The sequence below is a fragment of the Mytilus californianus genome, unplaced genomic scaffold, assembly GCF_021869535.1.
Source record: "Mytilus californianus isolate M0D057914Y unplaced genomic scaffold, xbMytCali1.0.p SCAF_4, whole genome shotgun sequence".
Classification (NCBI taxonomy): domain Eukaryota; kingdom Metazoa; phylum Mollusca; class Bivalvia; order Mytilida; family Mytilidae; genus Mytilus; species Mytilus californianus.
The window spans coordinates 29,609,151-29,631,097 of record NW_026262690.1 but is presented as its reverse complement, the minus strand read 5'-3'; the positions used below and the strand labels follow the sequence as shown (position 1 = coordinate 29,631,097).

The following is a 21,947-nucleotide window of genomic DNA, read 5'->3' as shown; positions in this document are numbered from 1 at the left end:
GGACTTAGAAAATTCACTCAATCAGTTTTCCTCACTTTTTTTCGTAATGCATGAAGATATTGACTTGATATTTGTTGTATAGTTTACACCATGACAAGTTATAGAACAAGTTAGCATTTTGTTCCAGTACATTGAATTTTTAACCGGTAGGGGACTATGTACTATTGCCATGCAATACTCTCAGAATGCTTGTTTTTGTCGGGAATGATATAAATCCTAATTAAAAAAAAATCAAACCATTTTAAAACATGGACTACTGCTGTGAAATTCAGTATTGAGGCAATGACATTTTTGAGATTTTTGTTTTTCAGCCATTTATTTTATATAATCATTAACTGTGTAAGATTGACACATAGTTACTGATAGGTCAATATGAAGGAATTAAACTGACCCAGGAACAAGTCTAAGTTTTGTATACTAAAAATTCAGAAATTAAAGGTCAAGGTCAGTATGTTACTGCATACACAGTTTTGTCAATCTTAGTGATACAGTACAAAATTATACACCAAACTCAAATCAGACAATGCTTTACTATCACAGGGATCAAAGGTGAAATTCAAGGTCAGAGTGACCTGACTTTGATATGTGATTGGTATATGACACATCCCAAGCTCATGATGCAACTGCATATACTAAGTTTGTTTAACCTAAGTTTAACGGTACAAAAAGTAAGAGCTGGACACAAATAGGACAAGGTTTTATTACCATAGGGGGTCAAAGGTCAAAGTCAGGGTCTGAATGAACTGACTTAAGAATGCAACACATCCCCAGCCAATGATGCAGCTGCATACCAATTTTGGTTATCTTACGTTTTACGGTACAAAAGATAAGAGCCAGACACAAATTGAATAAGATTTTACAGACGGACGGACGGACATGGTGATTCCTATAAACCCACCCACAAACTTTGTTTGCTGGGGTTTTAAAAACGAATTTTTGTCCTGGGTTAGCTATAAAGAGACTAATTTGGTCGTTCCCTAACATTAAGTTAAATACTTCACAGGCGCTTGGGTACATGATTTGGATTTTTTTCATTGTTTGCACTGAATATTCAATTTTTTATTTTTATACCACATACTGAACACCGTCAAGCTTGCCTTGCTTGGTTTTGGATGAATTTATCCACCCTGAAAATATCCTTTATGTTTCTATCCATAATATTAAGTGCAAACAATGTAAAAAAAATCCAAATCCTGTACCCAAGCGCCTGTGAAATGGTTTGTTACTATTTTGTCCTATTTTGCGCTTGCGAATCACAGGCACTTGTCTCTGAAATTTTTTGTCCCCTATATACCTTGTTATTAAGGTATATAGGGGTTAAAACAATTCAGAGACAAGTGCCTGTGTTGCGAGTACAGGGTTGGTTATGTATACTGACAATGAAGCTGTAGCGACATTGGAATCGCTTTGTTAATCCGAAATTTTAAAGTTCTTGTTCACCGTAGTATGGAAGGTTTTGGTTGGTAGGATTGGGGCTTGTATAGACGCTTGACAGTTTGTTATAACTATTTGTTGTAGTTAATAGTTGGTAATAAATACATAATTTCTGTTATTTCATATTTGTTTCTTGTTGTAAATACACCAGCTATTCCATCTAGTGTCCTGTCAGGAAAACGCAAGTTTACAGTTCGTTAATGAAACGAAGAAAAAAAACCCGTACAGCTGGGAGCACACTCACAGACCTCCTTTGCCAGGCGCGTAGCTACGTTTACGTCAAAACGCCTGGGCGTACACATAAATTTTAGAGAAAAAAATATTCTAATCTAAATAAATTAAAAGAACTGGTTAAAAGCCTTTTAATTCTTTCCTCAATGACTTGTAATAGAAGAAAAAAGTGACGAAATTTACTTTTTAATCAAATGGTATTATATTATATATTTGTTCATTTTCTGTCAAAGTGTGAATGTTGAGCCTGTGACATTTATGTCGCGAAAGCGAAACAAACCGATCCTAGATTCCGCGTCGGCGTCGGCGTCGTCAACATTTAGGTTCAGTCTGTGGTTAAAGTTTTTTTAAGCATTAGTAACTTTGTCAAACCTTCATGGAATTTAATGAAATTTGGACAGAGGCTTTTTTATGACCAAAAGACAGTATCCAGAGCATAATAAACATACATTTTTCTATTTTTTGCCGTATTTTACTAATAAAAGGACTTTGTTGTTTGCAGTTAATAAGTAGATACAGTAAGATAGTCTTAGGTTAAAGTGTGTTAAACATCAATTACTTTGTCAAACCTTCATCGAATTTTATGACAATTTGGCAGAAGCTATTTTATGATTAAGAGATTATGTCTGAAGCAAAATTTTGAAAGTAAAATAAAATTTTGGAAAAATTTACTGACAAGACGGACTTATTTTTATTTTATTTTTTTTGCAATTAACAGACTGGATTAAATTTTTGTGACATGTTAAATTTGTAAACCTTCATAGATTGTTATGAAACTTGGATATAAGCTAATTGTTCAATATCATGAAAAAGCATCGGAAAAAAGTTTGATTTTTTTTTAAATCACGCTTTTACACTGACAGCAGCTATCCCAGGCGAGACACAGGGTTCCACTAAACCGGCCTTACACATTTTTATGTTACACCTGACCATCTATAAACATTCATCATTTCCTGTGTCCATAAACAAAATTTGTGCATAAAATGGGAGAAAATAAGATGAACATATTATTGAATAAATAATAGAACAACATTGAAATGGAAACTCTTTGCTTTTGTTTTTATTTTTGTCGATTGCTTGTTTAATTCAACATCTCCTTTTAAACATATTATAAAGTGACTGCTTTGGACATTTTTCTCTGAAATCTATGACCATTAGATTCAAAATAACTGATAAATTAAACATGAAAATAAACAAATTAGACTCTAAAGTATGTTACTATTGATGAGTTTTATGACAGAAATGGCATTTCTTTTCTCGATAACGCGTGAGGTTCCTGGGGCTTCACCCCAACGAACCTCTTACCAGGAAGTCCTTTGACCTCAACCCGCTGGTGGCCCTCATGTCCCTCGCCAAGGATCGGGCGTACACTTAAAAATGGCCTAGCTACGCCACTGTTTGCCTCTTTTCCTTTAACAGTACGCTACAGGGACTCTTTTCACAAAAAATCTTACAACTAAAATTGATCGTAAGTTATACTGAATTGTTCATGACTTACGAGTGTTTTTACTCGTAAGATTTTTTGTAAAAAGAGTCGCAGGCGTGTATCTTTGTGCTTTGGGGTAGTAAATAAATAAGAAAATTTTATTTAAAGTAGGATTTGGTGAACAGTTGTTTCATCAGCAACCACACTTTCCACATTATTCTTCATCATTTCGATAAATCTTCGTGTACAACTATATATATCTGTTGCAGTCGTTGCAATGCGTCTTTTCAGCAATACCGAAACCTAAATCATTGTACTTTGACAATCATTGTACTTTGACAATTACGAGATTGATCTGACGTCCCATGGTTCCAGCAAATCCAGCAAAAAACGTCAGACGTCAGAGCAATCTCGGACTATACCTTTGACATGCAAAAGAAAGATTAAAACCAGATAAAGTATACCACCAAGCTTATAATCTCTCAAACAAAAGTTTTCAAACGTTAATTAAACCACATATTTACTGAAACAAAAGGTAGTAATTGTTTATTCCATATTTCGGGAGAAAAACGTATTCAATGACAGTCTAAGTATTTCTTCATACAATTTGTACAAATCCTTGCTTCATCTAAACCAATTTTACACCAAACAGTTTACTGAAATATACATGTAAAAGCATGTGAAGTTAGCGCGGTGAGTTTTTCTCTCAAATACAGTACAATTCATTTAGAAAAACATACTACAATAATACAAATATGAAATAATCTTCAATATTTTAACTTATATTCGCTCACTTGAAAAATAAGAATAGAGAGACAGTATATATTAACTTTTCAAGTGTTGTTGTAATATCGTATGGATAGGAGTTAATTTTTTGAGGCAGTGACTATTTTGCCGGCGATTTCATCGATATAGAGTTTTGCTATTTTGCCTGTCTTAATTCAGATTTGTCAGTATATTATGTACGAATCGAAAATCTGCAGAACTATACACTTAAAAGGCATTAGCTACGAGATATAAAAAAAAATAAAATATGATTATTTTTTTGTTCAATCATTGGGTTATTTTCAAAAAATGTCGAATTTTGAATTGCAAAATTGAACTAACGTTACTACTTCAAACAACCCTCTTCATAAGCAAATCGAAACAAAAAGTACTTAAGGAATAACATATAAAAAAAATACAATCTTGATAATGTCATACAAGAATATATTTAAACATTTTTTGATAGGGGGTGCAATATGTTATAGAGAAAGTCCAAATAACTGTCCATTCCTGGGTAATAGTGGAGCGGAGGCCCGTAGGGCCGACGCCCATTATTTCCCAGGAATGGACAGTCATTTGGACTTTCGCTAACTTAAAATACACCGTAAATATTAAGAACGAATCTTTAGATTATAACATTTAAAAAAAAATTATTTCATTTTGTAATGGTTTTCTTTTCATTTCCCCGTGTTGTACCCAATAATCCACAGGCAAAATAAAAAAAAAAACTAGTATTTATGCATATATGTTAATGGATTACTAGTATGTGTGTTTTTCGTTTGATAAATCTTGGATGTAGAATCGTCTGATAAAAATGACATGGTAAAATAAAAACTAGAATAAATTTCCAGGTATGTAACACTCTAGTATAGGTTATTTAACTAATGAGGGTGTGCTCGATTATAAATCATATTTGAAACAAAATATGATTCGATATTTCAAACCATTCTATCTATTAGATCAAATAGAATTAAACAACAAAACAGTGTTTCATGTTTCATGCATAACCCAACATTTTTTTCTTTCCCTTTGCTCATAACAACGAAAAAAATGTTATGCATGTTTTAGCGGATAAGTCTTAAATAGCAATACAAGCAAACTGAAAATATTTTTCATTATATCCTATTATCAGAAAGGAGGCAAAAAGTTTTAGAAAAAAACCCGAGCGATTAAAAACATTTCTAGATTGCGTTTTGTAAATCTTTTTGATTTCATTAAAACATTTCAAGATTAACGCTGTCATTTGCACTACCGATGTAAGTGTTATATTTGCCACTGGACAAAAACAACAGTAAAGGAATTCGATTATGTTACGCGTTTCTGTTGAAACTGAATTGAATAAAAATCCCACCCAATATTTAATTCAAGTCTTATTCAAATGTTATCCATACCCCCTCAAATTCTATTCGTTAATACTATATATTCAAATTATAACAACAAAAAATCTAATAATATACAGAATACGCCATTTTGACCATTTCAGTTTCTTGAACTATTTATTCTATTTAACCACAATATTGTTGTAGAAACTATCCGAGTAATATTTCTTTTGTTAATGTACATTTATCATTAAATAGAACAAACGATTTTTGCTGTACAAAATCAAAATACAACACTTCAATTTCAATGATATCTTAAACAGTAAAATAAAAATCAAATCTGTAAGTGAATATAAAAATAAGAAAATGTAGTCTCCACAAGAGACCTAATGATACAGAAATTAACAACTATAGGTGACCGTACGGCCATCAACAATGAGCAAAGCCCATACCGCATAGTCAGCTACAAAAGGCCCCGAAATGACAAATGTAAAATAATTCAAACGAGAAAACTAACGGCCTGATTTATGTACAAAATAATGAACGAAAAACAAATATGATATACGGCAACAAACGACAACCACTGAAATACAAGCTTCTGACTTGGGACAGGCACATACAGAATGTGGCGGGGTTAAACATGTTAGCCGGCGCCCAACCCTCCCCCTAACTTTGGACATTGGTGTAACAGTACAACATATGAACAAACTATAAAAATCAGTTGAAAAGGGCTTAACTCATCCGATAGATACTATAAGTACAAAAACAAGTAACAAAAACACAGAGTGGACGTGGCAGGGTACTTATACATCCCCACAACAGTTCTTCCTGTCCAAGTTGACACAAAAACTTTGCTTTTTGGATCAACGGTACTTTCAGATGAGCAAAATAGTCTTTTATTTAGTTTGGTGCAGAAATATATTATTAAAAGTAAACGTTTTAACCCTTGATGTTAATGCTACATCATTCAATAGGAACCCAAGCATTTCACACTGTATACATTACAAAAATTCATGTTTATTTTTTTTTTCTTCTTCTCTTAAGTATTTTCCACCTTTTTCATTTTCATATTCATATATTTATTACAGAGCATGCCAGTAATTATATTTATGTATTGTTCAATAAGTGTATTATTTTTGTAAAAGAACAGATTTGTAAAAGCAAATTGCTTGTTTCTGAATCCTTGATATTTATTTCATTTGTATAATATGGTTTAATGTTGATTTATCTGAATAAATATTGTTTAAACTAAAACAGAATATGGATAATGTTGTGGAATTTTAGTGAAAACGATACCATGCCAAGAAATCTAAGCTAAAAATTCCGGTAGACCTCCTACGGCACCCATTAGTAGTTAAAGATTTGATTTCATTCAACAAATTAATTTATGACCTTCATGTACGTGTCGCTTAGAACACAGCCATATACCAAATGGTCAATATTAATCATCCATGTAATTTGCTCTATGGGATATTTGCAGAATTTCAACGGAGGCAATTTCTTGGCATGGTTAAGTTTTTATATTTAGTTTGGAAAGTTTTTGTTCTATTTCAGGTCCCGCGCGCGTCTTTGTCTCGCGCCATGTAGGTTGTGGCGTCACGTGACGAGGCTTTATAATAGCGAAAACTTAAGCATTTTTATTTCTTTTTAGGTGGGGACGTTGGACAGACAACATGTATAGCATGGAATACACACACTGTATTTCTTTTCTCATTGTAGGTAATTGATGTTTTGATCAAAGTTCACGAGCAGTGCATGCTTTGGATTTAATTGATCCTGTGTACATTTAAAACACGTTTATCGATTATTTTCATACAATGTACATTTTTCAGCACCAGTTTGTAACACAGATTTGTATTTTAATCTAGGAGCAGACATTTTATTGTAGGATTTCATTGACATTTACGGAGCTAGCAAGCGATTTTTACGGCATTGCAATTTCTTTTCTCTACGAAAATTCTTGGGCGGTGGCTGCACAACGTTGTTATATGAAGATTTAATACATGTATACCCTGCTAACTGCAGATTTTGAGGTCAATTGGACATGTAGTTTTCGAGAAGATCACATAACATTCATGTGGATTTTTTTTTTCTGAAGAGATTTAATAAAAATATTAAAGGACAAAAAGTGGAGTTGTCGTTCGTCTCCGTTGACAGGATAGCACACATGCAGCTTCATTCAAGAGTTGTAAGTGGAGGGTATAAAAAAATGGGGGGGGGGGGGGGGGGGGGGGGGGGGGGGAAGGGGGTCCCAGGGAGACATTTTGTGATATAAACGGTGCATAAGAATGGTTAAAAACGCTGATTTATAATATAAATCAATTGCTTTAAAAAAAGCAATTGTAAACGGTCTTTCTCCCTTTGAAACATGATTGATTGATATGTGTGTGTGTGTGTGTTTCTTTCTTTCTTTCCTTCTTTCTTTTTTTCTTTCTTTCTTTCTCTAAGGTGTCCATATTATTGTGTTACCCCAGTATATGTTATACAATGGAATTACGACTCGCAAATAAAAGTTGTTTATTAATAATAAGATATTTGGTGTTCATTGTTTTACTACGATCCTTATTTAAAAAAAAACTCCATTATCAGTCGTTTTAGTAAGTTTTCATCTCCATTCATTATCGCGTTTCGTCCTTTAGGATTATTTCCATGGGTGAACACTTTTTAAAAAAGTGCCCATGGAAATATCCAAAGGGCAAAACGTCCGGATGAATGAAGATGAACAAAAGAAAATAACTCTCCATTCCTGAAAAATAATGGAGAGTTTGAACAAAAGATTTACATCACAGGTGTATTTTAATTTGTCTCTCCTGTTACCATGTTCAAAAGAAATTTCGGGTTATTTAGAAAAGGTTTCGATAAAATTTTAAGCTTGTTTTTCATAGCCAATAAGATGGTTTTCAAGAGTAAAAACTTCTATATATTTTCATTCTGTGTAATGATAGATTATTTGTCAATTTTCCATGTTGTACTGAAAGTTACCTCTAAAAAATTAGTCTTCAAAGGTTATAAAAATAACCACCAGCAACGCAAGTCTAAGAGAGCAATTCATAATGTTCAGCATTTTTTTTTTCTCTTTCTAATAAACCTAACAGATGTCAATCGTAATTAAAATGCTTGAGCAAACATTTATACAAACAAAGCAAGTAAGCCAACCAAACCTTTAAACTACAAGCATTAGGAAAATAGCCCTAAAAGGAAAAGAATGGCAACATTGAAATTGAAACAAGGGTGAACCATTCGTTGACTGATTCGATCCACAAAATTGTCAAAAAATCATTCGTATACAGACAAACGATGATTAACTTATTTTTGTTTAACCTATAACATGAAATCAAACAGACCTAGGAAAGTCCACTTGCACGAGGACGCTATCTATTTATATTTATGTTTATGTTTATATCGGGTTATATGACCGTCGGCAGTCTTTGGAGATCATCTCGATGGTTAATTAGATGGCGTCTAGACTAAAATACACACGAAATGCTGATACATATCATCGAGTCCATGCATTATTAATTGTTTATTTCGGACTTATTGTAATTTGGATATACGCTTTAGTATATGAGAATTTGAATCGAATCGGTGAACATGAATTTGACAGCTAATGCCCCTTTATGTTAATAAGAAATCTCTAAAAAATATATTTTCTTTAAAAAATGTATAACGTCACGGTAAATAAATTGCACCGAGTACCCACATTGCACCTATTTAGCAAACATAGCAGCGAAAATCTTAGTTTTTTTATGGGACTAAACAATTTGTATTTTTTATTATTTGACATTTCAAATAGGTTAATATATTTAAATATTCACAAAACGTTCACAGTAAATATCAACAGATGAAGTATTCACCGGAAAAAGTCAAATCTACGGAAACGTCGCCATACGACGTTCACAAAAAAATCATCTTTTAAAAATGAGCAAATAAAATATGTTACGAACATCCATTTTTTAAGAAATAAATAGTAAGCATGAACTAATGTCAAATTTTTCTAAATATTTGAAGAAATAAAACAAAACACCTGTTATTTGATTTTTAAGGATGTGAATTTAACAATGGATGCAATTTGGGTACTCCTCATTACAGGATCATGGATCGTTTGAAAACCCCATTTTTCTATGATTCAATGTGGAATTAAAATTAAATTGGCGGAATTAGATAGTAAATAAGGATACATTTACAAAATAAACACAGAATGGAAACTTTTGTCTGGATCATGAATAAAAACAGGTTAAAAAACTGTCAAAATAGATGCAATTTGGGTACCCTCACGTTACATGAGTAAAGCATGCATATTAACTTTGATATTATAACGAAACATATCCCATAAGTTTTGAAATTAAAAGTAAAATTCAACAACTTCAAAATGCTTTACAAGTGTTACAAAACCAGTGCCTTGCTTTTGGTGCATTTTTCAGTCTTTCACAAGAAAGATGCTGCCATTACACACATGAACTGCACATATTCTATTATTATTGGTTGATAAAATATCTCCATTTTGACAGCTCCGTCAAAATGATAGCCACTGCCAATTTTTAAATATTTAAACTAAATAAAAATATTTAAAGCTCAAAAATGACCCAAAGTGTCAGTGGTTTTGAACTGTATAAAATGAAATGGGATAGTGATAGATTTGTGTTTAGTATCCAGTGGCAAATATAACATGCTTACAGAACGATATCACTCCACGACAGACACGCTGAGCCGGATTTTTACTTATAGAGTTGTCTCCCATGAATGATCTTAATTCCAGTGTAAACAACGAAGAGTGTGGTTATAACACCCGGAAAAAATTAAATCACACAAAAACAAAGGTCCTGTTTGTAAGTAGCGTTAAATACACAATTTTAAACTATATTTACACAAAGAAATGTATGTGTCAACAGAATCATACAACCACATAGTACGTTGAATAATAAGGTAATGCCACCTACTATGATCTACTATTGAATTCCATATATTAAAAGGAATATTCGGCGAGTATCATATTTGGAATCAAACATCCCAACATAAATGTAATGTTTTCAACTTCGCGTTATACCTATAGAAAATAACATTGTTAATTGCTGCTGGGACATAATATATTAGTATAATAGTCCCAGATTGCTGTAACCATTAAATATACAGCATAACTAGAGCATGATAAATGCAGGATAAGTCTCTAATAAATGATAACCATCAATGCAATTATTTTCTTGTATGCTTTTAATTGTCAACCCCTAATGATAATTTTATTTTGTAAGGTAGATGGCCTGTGACCCCAATTTTTATTTTTATTTTCTGAGAGCACAATATAAACATGAGCCCCCTCATGGGGGTGTCCAAGTAATCACACAATCACAATTTTGTTGCCAATATAATCACATAATAATTTATTATTTTTTTAAACAAGATAATCAAATAATCAAAAAAGCAGTCCTAGATAATCAAATAATCTTGAGATATTTGGTCTGGTAATCAAATAATCACTATAAAAACTGCCAAGTAATCACATAATCATGAAATATTTGGTCTGGTAATCAAATAATCACTGTAAAAACGGCCAAGTAATCAAATAATTAAAAACCCAATGAGGAGGCTCAAACATGATAAAACTATCCTCTCATATTTTATTTTAAAATACTATCTTTTAGTTTTTTCTCTATTCACACAGAATAGGGTTTTCATATACATTGTGTATAATCTATACAAAATCTGACAATGTTGCACACACTGTAGCTTGAAAAAAGCTTTGTGGCCCATACTTTTTATCATATTTAAATAAAAAAAACATTATAAACTGCATTTGGCAAAGTATAAAAAAATTCTAATGTTTTTTTAATTAAGATCCACTCCTTTTCTTGCTACAAAACAAATAAGGTAAATTTACTGCATTTAAGAATAAAAGTTAGATAATGTGAGTTATTTCCCCTTATATCGTGTTTATGGCTAAGTTAGAAAAAAAATCAAGAAAAAACATTTTGTGTTTGTAAAACAGTTGTAATTATAAGATAAATTACACAATTTTCCTCAATTGCCTTCCTCTTTCAAAATTTGCATAGTTCATTAAAGATCTAGACCGATTTTTTTCTGCTATTTTACAATCAAAGAAGGAATTTAACACCTGATCTACCTTAATAGCATAAAAAAAATACAAAGTCAAATAGATTGTAGTGGCAATTTTTTTTAGTTTTCTAAGAAATTGGCCTTAATACAGTCCGACTAAAAGCCATCCCCTATTATCCACTTACTCACAAAGGCAAGTGGATAGTGGGAGCTGGCTTAAGTCAGACTGGCCTGAATACACAACTTAACCACATTGCTGCATGCAAACTGATATTTCTCCCAAAGTAAAAGATGCAAGTAAATAATTATAGATTATCGTTGATCATCTCAACGAGATTGATTTTCTCGCTTGAGCTGGTACGGCGAAAGCGAGAAAAGCAATCGAGTTGAGATGACCAATGATAATCTGTTTATCGCTATTTTACCTATGCCGACGTTGTCAATTTCATTAGCAACGGCACGTGCCCCCTTAGTTTCTAGCAATAATTTTCATATCACTCGATTCCGCTGAGAAAGGAAATTATCAGTCAGTAAGATCAAAGGAAATTTTCGTAAAATAGTGATAATACAAGTTATTGTTGTTTATTTTCAGGATCTACCCATTTATCTACTATAGACAGTTATGGCAGATTGTGGTTGGTTATGGAGTATATTGTGGGCCATAATTTTATTGGTATTTGGATGGCCAATTGGATTTATTTGTGCAATATTTTACTGTTTACTAAGTCCATTTGCTGCATGTTGTCATGGATGTAATGAATTAATTAATTTATTAGAAAGAGGAGTAAAGTTACCTCTGACTTGTTCTCAGAATATGGTGAAGGGAAAATCTATGTGTTGATAATATTGCAATTAGCATTATGGGTTAGATAGACAGGTGCTTAATCAGGAATCTTGTGCAAGTTTTTGAAATATGTGTATGAAGGATGGATCCAAATTTTATAATTTTTGCACTTAATATATATAATTGTCAAAGTATTAAAGTGATGTACTGGTATGCATGGTATGTTGTGTTCTTATGTTTGGATGAATAACTTGAGCTCATATTCACTGGTCTTTCTAATGCTTGTCATCAATAATTTTAATCTCAGTTAACATAAGATCTCTTGTAATTGTTGTTATATATATTTATAAATATACTATAAATAATGTAGTTTTTTTATACCACAAATATTTTATGTTAAAATGTAATTATTTCATGTATGTTTCATGGTTGAATACCTTCACATTTTGTATACATATTCTTATTCAATAATTAAACAGTGTCGCTAGAATTATTTCAAGCTTACTTATTAGCTTACAAAATAAAAAAATGGATCAGCATTTCAAATGATGTACATTATGTTAAAGGTCAAGAAACAGTACATTGTATATGGGTGATGACACAGATTTTGTAAGATTTTGCAAACAACTTTGACATGTTGAACATTAACTGAAAATTATAAAATGTAATTCATTTTATTATTATATTTGCTATTTAAGATTGAATATAAATCTTTAAATACATCGAAATAGGTGTATATTTTAATAGAATTCATGTAAAATCTGTGGAAAACTGTCTAATATTTATCTTTCAACACTATTTTCAAAACTTAAACCTCAATATTTTCTTAAATATTGATGTGATGTTGCTACATAAATTTCCATTTCAAGGATGCAAAATAATCATAGTGTTCATTTATTAGCATATATCACTCAATGTTGTGCCCTTGGTGAAAATTACCACAAAATGAATCATTAAGGAGAGACATCATGTTTCACGGGCGATAACTTAATGCGGTTATGAATGTTTAATTTCCCGTTGTTACTAATTTTGTCTTTGATGATGTCATAATAACAGAAACTAATCACATGGCTAAAATATGAAAAAGGGTAACATTTCCTCTAAGAACAATCGATGGATTTTTTATTTTTATGTTTTTTTTCAAGACAGTTATAAAAAGTTATTTACTCATTTTATTTGCATTCCATACATATGTACATTTTTTAAAAATATAAATTTCATGATATAATCAGAAAATTAACCAAATTCAATATTTTTTAGAAGTATTTTGAGTTCAAAATTAACATGAAGTTATATACAAAATCTTGCAAAAAGCTGTGACATCACCTGTTTATTGTAACTTGTTACTTAACCTTAAACAAGAGTTTTTCAAATACATAACAACCGTAAATTCACAAGGTCTGCAGATATATCCTTCTCAGACATATTATTCTGAATCCGAGCTGACCAATCTTTGCAACTCCTAAATGCTGCATGCCTAGTGAAGAAGCATCAAATACCAATTTTCAAGCCTAGTTTGACCAGAGCACTCCATACAAGCAAGCTTCTATGAGACCACTGAGCCTTTTGAAACTTCAGTTTGAAAAGGGCTGAAATAATTGTCACTTGGAAGTAAAATCTAATATGAATCAATGAATGGAAGATATTAGTTCAGCATAACTTAATAATCACATGGGTCTGTTTACACCCTTAAATGTATACTGCACTTGCTTGTAGGTCACTTTCTTTTGCAAGAAGTTACTATAATTTCTTAGATGAATCCTAACACCAAGTTCTATGATTCAAGTCAAATGAAAGCATTAACAAAATTATTCAACTGTTTTGGAAGTAAAATATTACATTGATATACTACCAGTAGTTTGAAAAGTATGTCAGGATGACTGCATTTGATATGGTTGAATCCACCTACTGTATCTAATACATGATTGCTAGTTAAAAGTATTAGAGAATAAACTCAGATTGATTGATGGTTAGTGTTTAATGCAACTTTCAGCACTCTTGGCTATAATTTAGCAGCCACATTTTATTGGAAGAAGCCAGAGTACAGTACCCAGAAAGAACCACCTTCGGCAGAAAAACTGTCAAGTAAGATAATTGATCGCACTTGCTACAAAAGGGGTTCAAACTCACTATCAGTGTTTTCCAGCTAGTGATCACCATAAACAAACTACACTAAAGCTGAGGTGGATTTTGCTTTGTCCAACTGCCCACAGGGGGAGTGGGCAGTGGGTGGGCAAAATTTCTAGCTTGTCCACTCTGCCCACCCATAGGAATGGGCATGCAATTTCTTTTGTTGAATCAAAAGACTTGCATGTACAATCAATTGAAAAAAGCAGATCACCATTTGTATTCAATATTTTTACAAAAAAAAAGAGAATATAGCTAGAGTAGGCACAGGTGGGCAGGTGGATAAAGCAAAATCCACAAGGGCTGTTGTGTACTTAAACCACTCAGCCACTGATAAACTCAGATGAAAATAACCAAAGTCATTGAATAATGAAATGAAAGTGACAGTGACCTACTTTAGTTTGCAGGAAATTGCTGCAAGTATGCAGGTATGCTCCTACAGATATAACAAATTATTTGATTTGGTTACTTACTGTCTGAAAATAAAATATATAGACTTTGCCAGTGTTAATGAAGCATGAAATGCTGGGAAGTTACCCTAAATGTAACTCTTCACAGTCATAGTGTTAGGGGACGGCTTAGGACCTTGTACTATCCTGTACATTTAAACAAAATTCTGCCGCACAACATGCACTCGTTATTTGCTCAGATTCATTCATTTGCAGAGAACAAAACCTAGGTGAATGAATGGATGTAATTTTCAAGTATATATTAATTATTGACACTTTGACAACACTTATCACAATGATCAAGGGAACAAATTACAAATGTAAAATTTAACCTACCGGTAGTCGGATAAGCACTATCTGGGTTTAGAAACTGTCTGACACAACCAAATTCATGTACCAGCATTTGATGAAGGTATATTTTTGGTAAATTTGTGTGCCGACATTAGCAACATCTCAAAGAGTAAGTCTTGAATTTGGAACTGTTATCTGCCTCTACTGTTACATACACCCTTAAATGGCAAATAAAATAACTAAAACAAACCGCATTATTGATTTCTGTTTATTTCCCTATTTTTTATGGAAATTAAGTATTCCTAAGACATAAAATAACTATTTAACATTTAACAAAATGAGCTCATTTAGTAGCCTATAACATAAGATTGATTAAAATAAAAAGTATGACCTTTTGATTTTCATATTCTTGAGACAGAAAACTTATACTTTAAAATGGTTTAAAATATCAAAAATACAAAAATGTATATGTGTTATTTGTGAAAAAAGGATTATATCTAATGATATAATTAAATAAATCGTTAATAAGTCTAATATGTTCTAAATGACAATGTGTTTAACTACATCAAGTTTAAACAAATCATTACAGAATGTTTCATTTACAGCATTTGTAAACACATAAAATAATACATTTGCAAAAATGCACAGTTCTGTGTTATATTATATAGTAAATAAAATGCTCCGCTGGGGTGCAGCTTGATACGACCGCAGAGGTCGAACCCTGAATAGTTGGGGCAAGTATGGACACAACATTCAAGCTTGATACAGCACTGAATTTGGATTGTAATTAAATATTTGACACAGCATAGGTTTCTGACACAGAATGAAAGTGGTCTAAGAACTTAAAAATTTTCAATTTACCTATTCAAACCATATCATTATTATTTGCTTTTATATATAAATCAGAAATAACCAATTTAAAATGGAAAATTCTGAAGAAAAAAAAGGAAAAAAAATCCCCCCCCCAAATTTTTTGAACCCCCTTATAATTCATCACCCCCAAACTCAACCCCAGCCTTCCCTTTGTGGTATGGTACCTTGCAGTACAATTTCAGAGAGATCCATACACTTGAACACAAGTTATTGTCTGGAAACTAGAAAAATGCTTGTTTTTTTTACCCCTTTTTGGCCCCAAATTCCTAAACGTTTAGGGCAATTACCCCCAAACTCAAACCCAGCTTTCCCTTTGTGATATGGAACCTTGCAGTACAATTTCATAAAAATCCATACACTTACACACAAGTCATTGTCCTGAAACTAGAAAAATGCTTGTTTTTTTGCCCTTTTATGGCCCCTAATTCCTAAAATTTTGAAAGAATTACCCCCAAAATCAATCCCAGCCTACCCTTTGTGGTATGGTACCTTGCAGTACAATTTCAGACAGATCCATACACTTGAACAAAAGTTATTGTCTGGAAACTAGAAAAATGCTTATTTTTAGCCCCTTTTTGGCCCCTTCTTCCTAAGCTTTTTGGTCAATTACCCCCAAACTCAATTCCAGCTTTCCCTTTGTGATATGGAACCTTGTAGTACAATTTCATAAAGATCCATACACTTACACACAAGTTATTGTCATGAAACTAGAAAAAATGCTTGTTTTTTGCCCCTTTTTGGCCCCTAGTTCCTAAAATTTAGAGGCAATTACCCCCAAAATCAATCCCAGCATTCCCTTTGTGATATAGAACCTTGTGGTACAATGTCAGAGAGATCCATACACTTACACACAAGTTATGTCTGGAAGTTACAAAAATGCTTATTTTTGGCCCCTTTTTGGCCCCTTATTCCTTAACTGTTGGTACCATAACCCCCAAAATCAATCCCCACCTTCCTTTTGTGATATAGAACCTTATGGTAAAATTTCATAGAGATCCATTCACTTAAACTAAAGTTAGAGTGCGAAAACTAATGTGTCTTCGGACAACGACGCCAACGTCATACCAATATACGACCACAAAAATTTTTTTGCGGTCGTATAAAAACTGTTCAACATAATATACAAAATATGCCTGCTATATCAGTGTTAAGGAAGTTATGAAATAAAATCCACCTTACACTTTTGCTTCAAACCTAATTTGCAATAAAAATACCAACAATGCACAATGCAACATTAGAGCAAAAACTTTACAATAATTTATGCATATAAATAGGCACATTTTTAAACTTGTGTATATCTTTTTCTGGACACATTTCCACAAATTTTGACTTTTAATCCCCCACCCCAAGGAAGGAATGGTTTGTAAAATAAAAGAAGAATATGTCCATGGGACACAGATGCCCCGCTTGTAAATATGTAAGAGTCAATGTACTAATTTCTTTGAAACTTATTAAACGCGGAAACAATAAATTCTGCAATTTTTCCATTTATAAAGGGACATAACTCGAGAATGATGAAATTGATGCCACCCAAATTCAAATTTGATCTGTTTTTGGTGGTATTAAATAAGTATTGTGTATAAGTTTCATAACATTTGTTTAAGGCAAACTAAAGTTAGAGAATTGAAAACAATTCGGGGGCATACATACGGACAAGGGTTAAACCTTAAATCATAAATAAACTGTTATCACAGAGATATGTCTCGCCTTTTTGTAATTTTGATAACGCAAATGTTGAAATTAAAATAGCAATGCTTTAACACATAAGTTATGCAAATATTCAAAGTCGATGAACCATGACTGAAGGTACATGGCTAAACAATCTCCATAAAAATAAGATATGCCAATGCTAATACAACTGCATACTAAATACCATTGACTTATTATAAGTCGTTCCCTTTAAACAAACCTAAAGACAAACACTAACTTGTAAACTATGTAAAAGTTTCAAAGTCAATGAACCATGATGAGGGGTGGGCTATATAATCTCCATGGAAACGATACTTGCAAATGCCAATAAATTTGCATACCAAATATCGTTGACTTACCATTAGCAGTTCATCTTAAACTGATCTAATCACAAACTAATACATGTAAACTAAGCGAAAGTTTCAAAGTCAATAGACCATGACTGAGGGGCGGGGTCAAATATTCTCCATGGAAATGAGATGTGCTAATGCTTATACAACTGAATACCAATTAACATTGGCCTACCACTAATGGTTCTACTTGAACTGACCTAATCACATTGTTGATGCCGCCGCCTGAAACAGCATACCTATGTCTCGCTTTTTGACTACGTCAAGGTGAGACAAAAACAGAACTTTGTTCTGAAATGTATGCTTAAATGCAAGTAATTCTGCATAATTGTTTCTCCATTTTGGAATTTTAAAATATGTATCATGAATTAACTTTTCTGCAGATCATACTGATGAATAAAATAACTATATAAATAAAATGAGACCTAAAATAATGAATGGTGTTTAAATGAGACATAAAGGTATCTGTACAACGAATTATAATACATGTATAAGATAAGACTATTTACAATAGGAACTAATTTGTACAATGAATAAAATATTTATTTTTTCATGAAAGATAACAGCAGGTAAGAAGAAGGTAAAACAAGAAATAGAAATATAGAATGATGTAAATACACAAACTATCTGATACAAACAGGTGACATATCTCTGACTTCTGTGTAGAGATAGAATGATGTAAATACACAAACTATCTGATACAAACAGGTGACATATCTCTGACTGCTGTGTAGAGATAGAATGATGTAAATACACAAACTATCTGATACAAACAGGTGACATATCTCTGACTTCTGTGTAGAGATAGAATGATGTAAATACAAACTTTCTGATACAAACAGGTGACATATCTCTGACTGCTACGTAGAGATAGAATGATGTAAATACAAACTATCTGATACAAACAGGTGACATAACTCTGACTGCTGTGTAGAGATAGAATGATGTAAATACAAACTATCTGATACAAACAGGTGACACAACTCTGACTGCTGTGTAGAGATAGAATGATGTAAATACACAAACTATCTGATACAAACAGGTGACATATCTCTGACTGCTGTGTAGAGATAGAATGATGTAAATACAAACTATCTGATACAAACAGGTGACTTATCTCTGACTTCTGTGTAGAGATAGAATGATGTAAATACAAACTTTCTAAAACAAAAAGATGAGTTATCTCTGCTTTCTGCTAAGAGATAGAATGATGTAGATACAAAATTTCTGTCACAAAAAGATTGGTTTTCTCTGGTTAACCAATTTTTCTGAGATGGTATGTGTTTTTTTTAATGAAAAAAGGATTCAAATAAATGGTAAATTGAAAATTTGTAATGGCATTTGTAACAAGTAAATCTGGGATGTCAAAACAGTTATTATTTAAATATTAAATCAACTCTGTTTCACAATAGTAACGTGAAAAATACTTTAGAATAGTTAATTCTAAATAGAGGTTTATTATCTATTCCATGCTGCCATTGTATATATAAACATTAAGAATTATTTACAGTGTAAAAATTTCTATAGAATAAAACAAAAACATCAACATAAAATCAGCAAAAATTGTGTGCCAGGTAATTTCTGCTTTTAATTTTTAAAATCATTACTCCATACTAAAAACACTGAGAATTGAGAAGATATTTTTCTGTTTAGTGAACAACACTTCTATTTGCCATATGTGCATTATACTTCTGGTCTGTCCTTTTATTCATAGCAGAGGTCCGCCTTTCTTCTCTGAAATTAAAACAGCAATAGTTACGATTTAAAAAATATGTATGACATTTTATTTGACTCATTCAGCATGTTCAGGGTCCAAAAACATATCAAAATATAGACCCTTTTGGGAACTCTATCAATAAAAAAAATCGTTTTGATTTCCTTCACCTATCATACCTTACCTGGCTAGGGTATGATTTTCCACAAATACAATCCTAAAAATATAGAAGTGATTTACTATATATATCTTTAAAAATTTGTAAAGGGTTCAACCTAACCCTGTGTCTTGACTGCTATTTCTGCTGTCATAGTGTAAATGTATTGCTGACTGGCTTAAAACTAAGTCTATTTATCCGTATTATACCGGGAAAAAAACCAAAACACATTTTTCTTCATATGTTATTTCTCGATCTTAAAGAAGCTTCCATCCAAGTTAAATAACATCCTAGAAGGTTTGACAAGTAATTGATGTCTACAAAATTTATACTGTATGTAAATGTGAACTGCAAAAAGTTTGTTTTTTCAGTTAAATACCAAAAAAATAAAAAAATAAAAAAAATTTTAAGTTTGCATCAGAGATTGCAAGATATCTCTTAACCATTAAAACAAAGATAGTTTCACAAAATTTTATTACGTTTTGACAAAGTTGATTTCTAAAATACTTTAACCCCACACTGTATTTTTGCTTGACTAGAAATTCTACATCTTCTGACTTTTTTAACTATTTACCTAGCCTTGTGATATTTAGCCTGTATGTACAAAACATTAAGGTTACATTTTGTGTGCTATTTAACTTCAACTGACCTTATCTTTTGCCCATCAGATTAAAAATTTTGTTTCTTTGCCATAAATTCTTTTCTTGTCATTATTTTTACTGATCATGATCGAATATCCGGTTGGGGGGAATTACTATAGGAAGTGTGATAGGTATTAGCCGCTGAAATAGGTAATTTTTTTACAGCAACGTGATATGTTATAAGGTCGAGAATTTAAGGTGAATTATATGACAAGGTTGATGATTGAATCATAAGTATCTGAAACTACAGTCAGAAATGCATCAGATATTTGTTAAAACTATTTATCTTCCCATGAAATAGCATAAGCATGTTAGCTTTAGTATAAAAATAAGGAGATATGGTATGATTGCCAATGAGACAACTATCCACCAAAGTTCAAATGAAGTGGATGTAAGCAATTATAGGCTATCATATGGCCCTCAACAATGAGAAAAACCCATACTGTATAGTTGGCTATAAAAAGCCCTGACATGAAAAATATGAAACAATCCAATTGAGAAAATTAACAGCCTGATTTATAAGAAAACAATTTACAAAAAAAATATGACAGACATGAACCAACGACAACCACTGAACTACAGGCTCCTGACTAAGGACAGGCACATATAAAATGTGGCACGTTAAACTAGTTTGCTGGCGCCAAACCCTCCCCTAACCTGGGATAGTGGTGTTGCAGTACACTAGGCATACTTTTTGTATTTCAATTATATTTTAAAAGGTACTCAATGTCTCAGCTGCTCACCCCTACCACAAAAAGGTCGAAGTGACCCCACTCCAGGGATTGAATTCACATAAACTTAACATTATGATTATCAAAGATCCATGAAAAAAAGGTCAATGTCATATGAACCCTGTCAGACTGAAATGAGAAATCAGCTGTAGATAATGTACTCCTATATATAGGATGAAGATAAAGAGAAAGAATAATGTTCTATTGTGTACATAATGTGCTGTCCCAGGTTAAGCACATGCATGGATTTTAAGTGATAACAAAATAAATGGTTAAAAATAGTTTAGGGACTTGTATCTCTCCAACAGATATGTATAAAGAGGTTCCTCAAATCTTTTTAGAATGATATATATTAATATAACTTGTAAAATATGCAAAATTTTTAAAGTCAATGAACCATGATAGGGCAGGACATATAATTTCATAAAAACAAACAGGTACCATCAGGTCTACTACTGATAAATTAAAAACTTAAATCATCAAAATGAACATTCAAAACTTAAAACTCAAGTAAAGGTTACATTTCATATGATAAAAGAAAATTTTTAAACATGCAAACACAATATTAAACAATCACACAGAACAGATATGCTCACCATTATTAATCAATGTTTTGATACCACTATCAAGATAACAAAATTATGAAATATCTATTACTCATTTTTGTTTGATGATTAAAATTTTGAAATTACTCCAATCTTCACTGATTGGAGTGATCCTGGCCATTGGGAAGATGAGTAAAATGTCTATATCTTTTGATAAATTTGAAAGTTTTTGTTTTAGTATAGGGATTCATAAAAAGCTTTATAAACATTTCACTGAAAAGACCTAGAGTATTGGGACTTACAGTTTTTCTTGCAAAAATGAATCCTTGTTTGCTGTGAAGCATGTTTCATATCTCTGGTTGAAGACGTGCCA

At 32.0% G+C, this 21,947-nt stretch overlaps 1 protein-coding gene and 1 long non-coding RNA gene across 3 annotated transcripts in view; one reads left to right on the top strand and one right to left on the bottom strand.

The window, feature by feature from the left end:
• The first annotated feature begins 9,910 nt into the window (after nucleotides 1–9,910).
• On the top strand, nucleotides 9,911–12,500 carry LOC127698210 (uncharacterized). Its single transcript, XR_007980751.1, has 2 exons — nucleotides 9,911–10,001; nucleotides 11,816–12,500. It is a non-coding gene; the product is annotated as an uncharacterized LOC127698210 (long non-coding RNA).
• Nucleotides 12,501–15,126: 2,626 nt separating this feature from the next.
• LOC127739445 (nucleolar and spindle-associated protein 1-like) overlaps nucleotides 15,127–21,947 on the bottom strand; it is a 31,919-nt gene continuing 25,098 nt past the window's right edge. The window contains exons 10-11 of one of the 2 annotated variants that reach the window (XR_008000447.1): nucleotides 16,398–19,520; nucleotides 15,127–16,074 (exon numbers count right to left, since the gene is read on the bottom strand). Coding sequence is in view for 1 of the 2 variants with exons in the window: in XM_052251221.1 (XP_052107181.1) it covers nucleotides 19,436–19,520 (85 nt within the window). In the remaining variant the exon portion in view is untranslated. Of the gene's footprint in view, nucleotides 19,521–21,947 lie in introns of both variants that reach the window. The other variant, XM_052251221.1, reaches the window with a different exon arrangement.